This window comes from Convolutriloba macropyga, chromosome 3 (assembly GCF_964194025.1).
Source record: "Convolutriloba macropyga chromosome 3, txConMacr16.3, whole genome shotgun sequence".
NCBI classification, from domain to species: Eukaryota; Metazoa; Xenacoelomorpha; order Acoela; family Convolutidae; genus Convolutriloba; species Convolutriloba macropyga.
The window spans coordinates 49,471,214-49,482,871 of NC_134470.1; the positions used below are offsets into that span (position 1 = coordinate 49,471,214).

At 32.8% G+C, this 11,658-nt stretch overlaps 1 protein-coding gene across 3 annotated transcripts in view; it reads right to left on the reverse strand.

Annotated features, from left to right (window-relative positions):
- The window catches only part of LOC142336253 (uncharacterized), a 372,851-nt gene that overhangs the window by 121,801 nt on the left and 239,392 nt on the right, over positions 1 to 11,658 (reverse strand). For all 3 annotated transcript variants that reach the window (XM_075384943.1, XM_075384942.1, XM_075384941.1), the window contains 3 exons: positions 8,753 to 8,952; positions 8,065 to 8,604; positions 7,377 to 7,634 (listed from right to left, as the gene is read on the reverse strand). In XM_075384943.1, the coding sequence (XP_075241058.1) occupies positions 7,377 to 7,634; positions 8,065 to 8,604; positions 8,753 to 8,952 (998 nt within the window). The remainder of the gene's footprint in view (positions 1 to 7,376; positions 7,635 to 8,064; positions 8,605 to 8,752; positions 8,953 to 11,658) is intronic.

Genomic DNA, 11,658 nt, shown 5'->3' on the forward strand with positions numbered 1-11,658 from the left:
CTCTCTCTCTATATATATCTCGCCCTCTCTCTCTTCTCTCTGCCGACACAAGGCACCAACTGGAGAAGAATTTGTGTCCTAACGTATTTGAATAAACTAAGGTAAAAATTGAGGGAGTTTTTCTCGACACCTGAAAAAGTTTTAAAGAAATAAAATTTTACAATTCGCAAAAGTCGACTAAGTAGGGCAAGAAAAAATAGACTAATGAGGCAACTAGGTTGGCAACCAAATTAGACAAATGCGCAGAAAAAAGAAATTTTGTTGTGTACGTGTTTTCCGAGTGTGTTTCAATGATTCAATTGCAGGCTAAGTTGGGCCTCGTCGAAATCCTAGTACTTGACTATTTTTGCCCTCGATTCTTTAATATGTTTAACCACTACAATATTTTCAATTAGACGTACACTGCGTACATCTCAGAATTTGGCTTTGAAACTTTTCTCTGAATGCCACAACCTTTTTCTGGAAAAATGCTGATGCAAATGGCTGGACCGGAATTGAGGACACATGCTGGAAACGACATTACTTGTTAGGTAATGAACAATTTGATAACTGAATTAAATGTTTGTTGTTTTTTTTAAATATTCATCTAAAATTTCATGAAACTTATTCTGTTAAATTAGGTATATGGACCAGACATGCTGTAAACGGAACAGGAGCTCAGACCAGATTAGCAGTGAAGTGAGGGGAGCTTCGGCCGGATGTGTAGTGACGGTAAGGTGAGATTGGGTCATATGTGGAGTGAAGGGAGGGTGAGCACGGACCAGACGTCGAGTGAAGTGGATGTCAGCTTGGGCCAGACGTGAAGTGAAGGGAGGGTGAGCTGGGGCCAGACGTCGAGTGAAGGGGAGGTGAGCTTGGGCCAGACGCGAAGTGAAGGGAGGACGAGCTTGGGTCAGACACGCAGTAAAGGAAGGGAGAGCTCAGAGCAGACGTGTGTCGAACAGGGGGGGGGGGCTTGCAGATCATTTGAATAGCTGAGAATTGCCCATATATTAAAAACCGAATCTGCTGTATTGGGTCATGTGAAACCGCTTTTATTCGAATAAATGCCGATTTAATTTACCATATAATTGATTATAATTCAATAAGTAAAGTGGTTATAATCCTTTAATCTTTTATTTTATTCCAAAATTTGGTAAATATATTTCTACTATATTAGATTAAAATTGATATTAAGTTTCGAATATAATTGAATCTTTTGATTCGTTTACGCTGCGTGATTGCAATTTCTCAGGAGAAAAATATAGATTGATTTTGCTAATATTTTCAATGAATAAAACAATAAAATCACTTAACTCGTTTTCACTTTAGCAAAATTATCAGAATTTGGATTAGAGCTTAGGTTACTTTAAGATTTTTTTTGTTTGAATTGGTTTAATTGAAATAACTTTTTCATGTCCAGTGAGTAATCAAAGCTATCTTTTACATTCAAATTGTTTCGACAACCCATCACAAACATCGTATACTGATCATGTGCAAACTCGTTCGATTTTGTCACATAAGATGCAGCCGCTTGAAGAAAAATCTTATCTAGCAAGATCTTGCAAGCTAAACTCTTTCTCGGCTATAGCATTCCAAACTTGTCTGAACAAGCTTTGAAAATCTTCCAAAAGAGTATGAACAACTCCAAGAAAATTTTCGATACATTGAACTTGCTTAAGGGCAAAAACATAAAACAATCAATATCAACTGAGATTTCCGTCAATGAAAATATTGGTGAAAATGATGTTGATATTGATTCAGTATTCATTAAATTTTTCTCCAGCTTTGGTAAGCAGCTCTTGAATTTTATCGATCAATGCAAACCTTTCGAGGATGTTGATTTTTCATTGTCATCAAATCTGTAACCTCTGGCGAAGTGGAAGAAATAATTTTGCCTTTGCGAGCAAATGCCTCTTCTGGTGTTGATGACATACCAACTGTGGTGATTAAATTTTTAGAGAATGTATTCAGCGGTCTGCTGGTGAAATTAATAAATGAACATATTCGCTCGGGAACTTTTCCCGCAGAGTTCAAATGTGCAAAGGTAGTGCGGCTATTAAAAAAAGGAGGCAAAGATAAATCTAACAACTATCGGCCGATTTCGTTGCTTCCATCTGTGAGAAAAATTTTTGAGCAGGTTTTATACAACCGATTGCTAAACTACTTTACATACTCTAATCTGTTCTTTTTGTAATCAATTCGGGTTTAGGCGACTGTTGATGCGTTAGTTAATACTACAGAAACTATTAGGCATGATTTTACCCAATTGTTTATGAGCCTCCAGTTGACGTGTTTCTCGACTTAAAGAAAACATTTGGCACGGGTGATCGTTCTATGCCAATAAAAAATTAGAATCATATGGAATTCAAGGTTTTCTTCTATCCTGCCTGTCGAGTTATTTAAAAAAGAGATAGCAAATTGATAAGGTGAGGTCCGGTATCTCTGCATTTCTTCCGTTTAATTGTGGAGTGCCTCAGAGGTCTGTTCTTGGGCCTCTTCTTTATATCATATACATCATTGATTTGCATCTTGCCTGTCAAAATTCTAAAGTATTTCATTTTGCTGATAATACATCCATCCTGTTTAACATGCCAAATAATGACGCCAACAGTGTAAAATGTGAACTTGACATTATCAATGAATGAATGAATGAAATCAAATAAACTTACTTTAAACCAAAATAAGACAGAAGTCAGTTTATTTAAAAAGCATTTGGATTGCTACCTCAACTCTGAAACCCTTCTTTCAGTATTGAGTGTGAAATAATTAGGAGTCGTAGTTGATAAAAACTTGAACTATAAGTCTCATATCAACATTTCACAATGCTCTATATCCAAGTTAATTGGTTTGACTTATTCAATGCGTAAGCTTCTACAGGAACAGAATTTACTACTATTCTACAATGTATATTCTACAAAGTCTAAAATGCAGTACGGAGTTTTTGAATTACCGTTGTACTTCAAAATAGGAACTAAATTTGCTGAAGCGTTTGCAAAATTAGTTTATACGAAATAACTGCTTTCTGCGCAAATATGGCCGCGTTGATCAGTTTTTTGAGTTGCATACGATGTTGCCTATTCATAAACTGTTTTTTTATTTCATTAAGTTTGCTTTAAGATCGTATAATATCCTTCTTGACGATGAATATTTGAACAATCTCATTTGCCATCGTCAATATCACAGGAATTTACGCTCGTCAAGCGCCCACAAAATATCAACTCTCAAAGTGAAAGGGCAGTTATCCAAGTTATCTGTTGCTTATAGGGTCGCAAAACTTTTGAATTCCTTTCATCAATTCGGCTTTTATGATGTGAATTTTTCCTGTAACAATCAGATCCAGCATTTTGTTCATTACTTCAGGGACAACGTGCTATTATACGACAGTGAAATTGTTGATATTGCTTTTGAATAATTTTGATTTTTAGCATTAGCTCATTGCTTATCCTGTCTAGATTCTGCATAGATGGAAACCGTCTCTGTTGGTCAGTCACTGCTTGTTTCAGCTCTGTCTACCATTATGTAGATTCCCGGGGCTAATTGAGTGCATACTGCTGTAAAGAGGGGCAGGAATATGCAAGAAAACAATTTTAGTTAAGCTTTGCGGTCAAAAAATTCCGATTTTTGTTTCATTTTTGTTTTTCTTTCCTCTTCTGTCTCTGTTATACCTAGGTGAGTCTCAAAAATGCAGTTGCTCTCTATTCGGGTGGTACCAAAAATTCTTGAACTTGCTTATTTACCATCCGCCTTTGTCCTTTTTGTTACATTGATTTATAAAATTATGTTGTTATTTAATTAGCATTGAGGAAATTAAATTATTATTATTATTATTATTATTATTATTATTATTATTATTATTATTATTATTATTTTTAAAATTATTATTATTATTATTATTATTATTATTATTATTATTATTATTAGTATTATTATTTTTATTATTATTATTATTATTATTATTATTACTATTATTATTATTATTATTATTATTATTATTATTATTATTATTATTATTATTTTTATTATTATTATTAATATTATTATTATTATTATTATTATTATTATTATTATTATTATTATTATCATTATTCTCCTATCATCATTTTTCTCCAGCTTTGGTAAGCAGCTCTTGAATTTTATCGATCAATGCAAACCTTTCGAGGATGTTGATTTTTCCTTGTCACCAAATCTGTAACCTCTGGCGAAGTGGAAGAAATAATTTTGCCTTTGCGAGCAAATGCCTCTTCTGGTGTTGATGACATACCAACTGTGGTGATTAAATTTTTAGAGAATGTATTCAGCGGTCTGCTGGTGAAATTAATAAATGAACATATTCGCTCGGGAACTTTTCCCGCAGAGTTCAAATGTGCAAAGGTAGTGCGGCTATTAAAAAAAGGAGGCAAAGATAAATCTAACAACTATCGGCCGATTTCGTTGCTTCCATCTGTGAGAAAAATTTTTGAGCAGGTTTTATACAACCGATTGCTAAACTACTTTACATACTCTAATCTGTTCTTTTTGTAATCAATTCGGGTTTAGGCGACTGTTGATGCGTTAGTTAATACTACAGAAACTATTAGGCATGATTTTACCCAATTGTTTATGAGCCTCCAGTTGACGTGTTTCTCGACTTAAAGAAAACATTTGGCACGGGTGGTCGTTCTATGCCAATAAAAAATTAGAATCATATGGAATTCATGGTTTTCTTCTATCCTGCCTGTCGAGTTATTTAAAAAAGAGATAGCAAATTGATAAGGTGAGGTCCGGTATCTCTGCAGCTCTTCCGTTTAATTGTGGAGTGCCTCAGAGGTCTGTTCTTGGGCCTCTCTTTATATCATCTACATCAATGATTTGCATCTTGTCTGTCAAAATTCTAAAGTATTTCATTTTGCTGATAATACATCCATCCTGTTTGACATGCGAAATAATGACGCCAACAGTGTAAAATGTGAACTTGACATTATCAATGAATGAATGAATGAAATCAAATAAACTTACTTTAAACCAAAATAAGACAGAAGTCAGTTTATTTAAAAAGCATTTCGATTGCTACCTCAACTCTGAAACCCTTCTTTCAGTATCGAGTGTGAAATAATTAGGAGTCGTAGTTGATAAAAACTTGAACAATAAATCTCATATCAACATTTCACAATGCTCTATATCCAAGTTAATTGGTCTGACTTATTCAATGCGTAAGCTTCTACAGAACAGAACTTACTACTATTCTACAATGTATATTCTACAAAGTCTAAAGTGCAGTACGGAGTTTTTGAATAACCGTTGTACTTCAAAATTGGAACTAAATTTGCTGAAGCGTTTGCAAAATTAGTTTATACGAAATAATTGCTTTCTGCGCAAATTTGGCCGCGTTGATCATTTTTTTGAGTTGCATACGATGTTGCCTATTCATAAACTGTTTTTTTATTTGATTAAGTTTGCTTTAAGATCGTATAATATCCTTCTTGACGATGAATATTTGAACAATCTCATTTGCCATCGTCATTATCACAGGAATTTACGCTCGTCAAGCGTTCACAAAATATCAACTCTCAAAGTGAAAGGGCAGTTATCCAAGTTATCTGTTGCTTATAGGGTCGCAAAACTTTTGAATTCCTTTCATCAATTCGGCTTTTTTGATTTGAATTTTTCCTGTAACAATCAGATCCAGCATTTTGTTCATTACTTCAGGGACAACGTGCTATTATACGACAGTGAAATTGTTGATATTGCTTTCGAATAATTTTGATTTTTAGCATTAGATCATTGCTTATCCTGTCTAGATTCTGCATAGATGGAAACCGTCTCTGTTGGCAGTCACTGCTTGTTTCAGCTCTGTCTACCATTATGTAGATTCCCGGGGCTAATTGAGTGCACACTGCTGTAAGGAGGAGCAGGAATATGCAAGAAAACAATTTTAGTTAAGCTTTGCGGTCAAAAAATTCCGATTTTTGTTTCTTTTTTGTCTTTCTTTCCTCTTCTGTCTCTGTTATACCTAGGTGAGTCTCAAAAATGCAGTTGCTCTCTAGTCGGGTGGTACCAAAAATTCTTGAACTTGCTTATTTACCATCCGCCTTTGTCCTTTTTGTTACATTGATTTACAAAATTATGTTGTTATTTAATTAGCATTGAGGAAATTAAATTATTATTATTATTATTATTATTATTATTATTATTATTATTATTATTATTATTATTATTATTATTATTATTATTATTATTATTATTGTTATTATTATTATTTTTATTATTATTATTATTATTATTATTATTAGTATTATTATTATTATTATTTTTAGTATTATTATTATTATTATTATTATTATTATTATTATTATTATTATTATTATTATTATTATTATTATTATTATTATTATTATTATTATTATTATTATTATTATTATTATTATTATTATTATTATTATTATTATTATTATTGTTATTATCATTATTATTATTATTATTATTATTATTATTGTTATTATTATTATTATTATTATTATTATTATTTTTATTATTATTATTATTATTATTATTATTATTATTATTAGTATTATTATTATTATTTTTAGTATTATTATTATTATTATTATTATTATTATTATTATTATTATTATTATTATCATTATTATTATTATTATTATTATTATTATTATTGTTATTATTATTATTATTATTATTATTATTATTATTATTATTATTATTATTATTATTATTATTATTATTATTATTATTATTATTATTATTATTATTATTAATAATAATATTTAAAAAACTTTAAATTTAATGTTGTAAGTTCAATTTCAACTGTTCTACATTTTTGACTGTTTTGCTCAGAGATCCGCCCTTCAGCAGCTGTCAGAGCAAAAAAAGCTAGCTTTGCTTGAATTATATTCTGAAAACTGTCATATCACTTGCTGAGGGACTTTACAATATACCATTACAATATTATCCTGTGCTCGAGCTCAGAATACCTTTATCAAAGATTTTTTTCATTTGGCTCTCTGCTTTCTAATGTGAGCTTGCAACATAAGACTTTTCGGAACTTTTCCAATTTTCTGTTCAATTTAGCTGCTTATAGATGAGGTTTTCATAGTTCTAAGTCGAACATGAAGTTTATCACCGCTAAAATCACAAACTCTTAGTAAAAATCGCCGCAATTCTGACAAAAGTAATCGCATTCACCTCTGCAATATTTAAGTTTCTGCGGTAAAATATTCTCTCATCAGAATTCGCCAGCACAGTGGAATCAATATCGAACAATGCAAAAAACAGCAAGAATTTTCACTGTCCTTAGAAAGGAGAAAACTTAGGATAAAATAATTGGGGAAAAATGACAAAGAAATCGATCCTAAGTTACATTGATTTCAATGAAACCCTTTGAGATATATCATTCATACCTCTGAGATCCCTTCGAATAATTCTCGTTGCGAAAACATCATCTGGATTCCTATGTGTGCATGGTTTCGCCCATGCAACCCGAATGCTGTTAGTGGTGTACCCCGTTAGACACAGATCACTTGACTTGATTGGGGCGGGAGTTCTCACCAGAAGTGAGTCATACACGTGAACAACAGTATCGTCATTCTCTTTGTCAATCACTTCATACTTCTTCCCGCTCATCTGAAGTGTGTTCTTCTTTTTGGCAATTGATGTGGCTAAAAAACGAAAACTTTTGATTCTTTTTATCTGAAAAAATTTGGTTTTCAATTTGCTCTAAATGCGAACAGTTTTTGGTGTATAATGAATTTACGTAACCTTATGTGCGGTCTCTCAAAATGCTAATTTTTAGGATATAATTACCATAGTACATCATAATAACAGGTAAATATAATAATTTTGACAACGAATCGATTCTGTTAACAATCCTGGAAACAATCCGATTCCGGTAACAATCGGATTCTGGTCTGATCCTGGAAAAATTACTTTTAGATTTGAGTTCATAGTCAAGGTAACGAATTCAAATTATTTAATGAGCAAAATCATTTTCTGATAGCTGTTGCTAATCGGGCTTGGCCAAAATGAATCAAGTTTTGTACAGCCCTATGGGCTTATTTCGATATGAAATAGGGCAGAGGCAGAATTTACCTTCGAGATTGATCTGGTACACAGTAGCCGGTTCCAAGTTATCCAAAGTGAAGCACCTATCGTCAGGGTCCAAAGTAATGCTGTCAAAATATCTCGCAGATTGCCTGCCATGCTCCGAATACTCATTGTACCACACTACTTGCTTTTCATACTCAATGTCGGTCGATTGATCATTCGGTGTTTTGAACGAAGTCCACTTCAATGTTATAGCATTAGGTTTTAGTTTGCTCACCACAACAGTTTTCTCGTCGTTTAAAGGCAATGTTGATGCACTTATTGTAACGTAAGGCAACCAATGATTAACAATTTCGTCAAACTTCAGTTCCAAAGGAATTTCGGTGACGTTTTTCAGGGATTTATTCTTGCTAGCTTCAAAATAGCGATTTGAAATAACCATTAGTGTTATCTTCCAGATAGTAGTGTGTGCTAGTTCAGTTATGGTGAACTGATCTTTTGAAGGGTCGATGTTGAAACACTTGATTTCCGATTCCTCCAATTCGTGGAATCCATCCATTGTTTCCCTCACTTCAATTCGATAGCCTAGGATTAACAATTAATTTTGATTCTCAAGAACTCTCTGAATTAAACAAAAAAAATGCTATATTAAAATGCGTTGTCAAAAATAATTGGAAAAATCAAATATTTGGAAATTACTTTATGTTTCGACTAAAGTGAGCCAAATACTCACCGTGTAATATGTATCCTTCTACTTCAGGGCGCTTCCAGCCCACAGTGAGGCTGTTGGTGGTTCTCCCGATGGCTGTGACGTCACTGGGCTTATTGGGAGGTGAGCCTGTGCTGAATGAGATCACCTCACTCACATTCTTGACAATTAGGGATCCCAGTTCGTTCTCGTCAATTCTCCGGGACTCGATGGCCAAGTTGTATCTATCAAAACGATTTATCATTGTTTTCATTGAAACAAGACGTTGACGAAAATGAAATCAATTTTTCAGGCAGCCTATCTTGACCCAGCTTTAGCCCAGATTGGCCCAGCTTGTGGCTCGAAATTCTAGCAAAGCGTGTGTCGCTCTAGAAATTTTTCGGGGGGTTTATTGTCCTCCACGAAGTCCTTCTCGGCTGTGTAAAGCTTAAATATGAAGCTCAATCGAATCAAAACATCCAATAACATAGAACTGGAAAGTCTTCAACGGATAATTTCCTGATAAAATGATAGTTCGATAAACTTATTTCTCTCTTAATAGAAGTGGTTGCAAATTCGGCGAGAGCTCTACACAATTTATTGTCAATTACTAATCACAACACAAAACAACTGTTTTCCGATTGCATTACCATTTTTTCAGCATGGCTTTAAACAGATTTCTTGGAGCAATGCAATCAAATGGTTAAACAGTCAACTTGAGCAAAAATTCTTGCGTTTTGTGAAAAATTGTTAAGCTCTCAGTCAAACTGGTTTACTTCAATGCCTTTCGTATTTCAATGCCAAGTTTCAAGCTGACTCTCATTTCCGCAGTCATCTAGTCTGAAACAAGAGTATTGAGATGGAAAAAAGTTCTGTGATTTCCGCGGAACATTATTATTTATACTGCATATTGAAAATAGCAACTTAAAAAAAACGAAATTTCACTCAGTGATTAAGTTCATTTTTACATAAGGGCGTGCAATTTTTTTTTTAAAAATGGAAAAATGAGGAAAAAAAGTCACTGGACATCCATAAGTTAAATTTGCTTCAAATATTTCAAAATGATTGAAAACAAAACATGAATTAATTTTTATTTTATTTTTTTTAATTTTTTTAAATTTTTTGTTAACTCAAATTGTTAATGATTTCATTAGTCAAAGCTTATTGATCAGATTGTGTAGTTGAACTATTATCTCAATGTCGTCATAGACAAAATGTTACTGCCCGAAACCAAGCAGGTTATCATGCTACAGAACATACGTTCACTAACGAAAAATTTTGATGAACTAACTTTGGAAATTTCGTCTCTAAAAGAAAAACCTATAGCAATCTGCCTAACAGAGACATGGCTTAAAGATAAGTTCTCATCAAATATTTTTTACATAGATGGTTATGATGAACTGGTTACAAGCAACAGGGAAAAAAGAGGTGGAGGTGTTGAAATTTTTGTACAAATAAAATTTAATGTTAAAATACGTGGGTCTCTAAACCTGAACAATATACAAGCGGTTAGTGTTGACTTCAGTATCGGAACAAAAAATGTTATCAATGACTTGTTTTTATATACCACCTAATGCCACCATGATTGCTACTTTTGACGTTCTTAGTACCTACTTGGAGCAACAGATTAGCGATCCGCAAAACCTGCATGTGCTATGCGGTGTCTTTAATGTGAATTTTCTATCTAAAGGGAACAAATAATCATATTTAAGGGAACTGACCCAACCATTTGACCTAAAATTGGTAAGTGAGAACCTCATTACACGACAAAAAAAATTCAAGTTCTTATATTGACCTGTTCTTTACAAATTTTGAATCAGAGGTTACCAAGCAAAAAACAAAAATAACTGATCACTATTCGCTTTTCCTTAAATTGAAGAATAAAACTAACTTAGAAACAAAAGTTATTTTCTTTCAATCAAGAATTGGGAAAAACTAGAAATTCGTTTTCTACAGGAAAAAATTAGTTTCATTTTATGGCAGCGATTAAAACAAATTAATCTTACCGAAAAAAAATTAATGATAAATAAATTCAAATGTTCACAAAGAATTCTGTATGAAGCTTTAGATCAGTATTTACCTAAGAAAACAAGAAAACATGCGCAGAAGATCTGGATTGACAACGAAGTCAAAAACGCTGCCGCAAAGAAAAAACAGTTGTGGAAGAAAGCACTCAAAGGTCAATCAAAATTGGCCAATGACGAATATAAACAACAGTGCAGGAAGGTAAAAACTTTGATAAAAAACAAAATGAAGACTTTTTCATCAAAATCAGATTGAAAAGGGTGCAGCAAACACTAACCGAAACTTTTTAGAAGTTTATGGTGACATAACAGGCAAAAAAATGAAAATCGTGGAAAAATACCATCTCAAGAAGAAGTCAACCATTTAAATGATTTTTCACATCAATCGGAAGGAAAATAAAGCACATTTACCAGCACAATCATTTCTAAAAACAAACGATAAAGCAGAATATTCTATGTTTCTTGCCGATATTACAGACAAGGAAGTTTTTGATATCATAAATAATGCTCCGAATAAGTACAGTGAGGACTGTTATGACCTCAATTACTACTGCATCAAGAAATTTTCTAATGTCCTGAGTCCGTTTCTCTCAAAATGGTTCAATGAATGTTTCAATCTTGGCGTGTTCCCTGCCAAAAGTTGCAAATTGCAAAAGTTTTTCCACTTCACAAATCTGGCGATAAGAGTACACCATCAAATTTCAGGACTTTTTCCTTATTACCAACGATACCAAAGATCTTCGAGAAATTGCTTCAGAGAAGAAATATCTCTTTTTAGTGAAATTTAATCTGCTCTCAAGCTCCCAGTTTGGTTTCAGGGCCAAAAGAAAAACAGTTGCAGCTGTTTTGTTTCTGATTGAACTCCTGCGACAAAAATTATCTGATAAATCCGTTATGTCTGTTAGCACATTCCTGGATCTCAAAAAA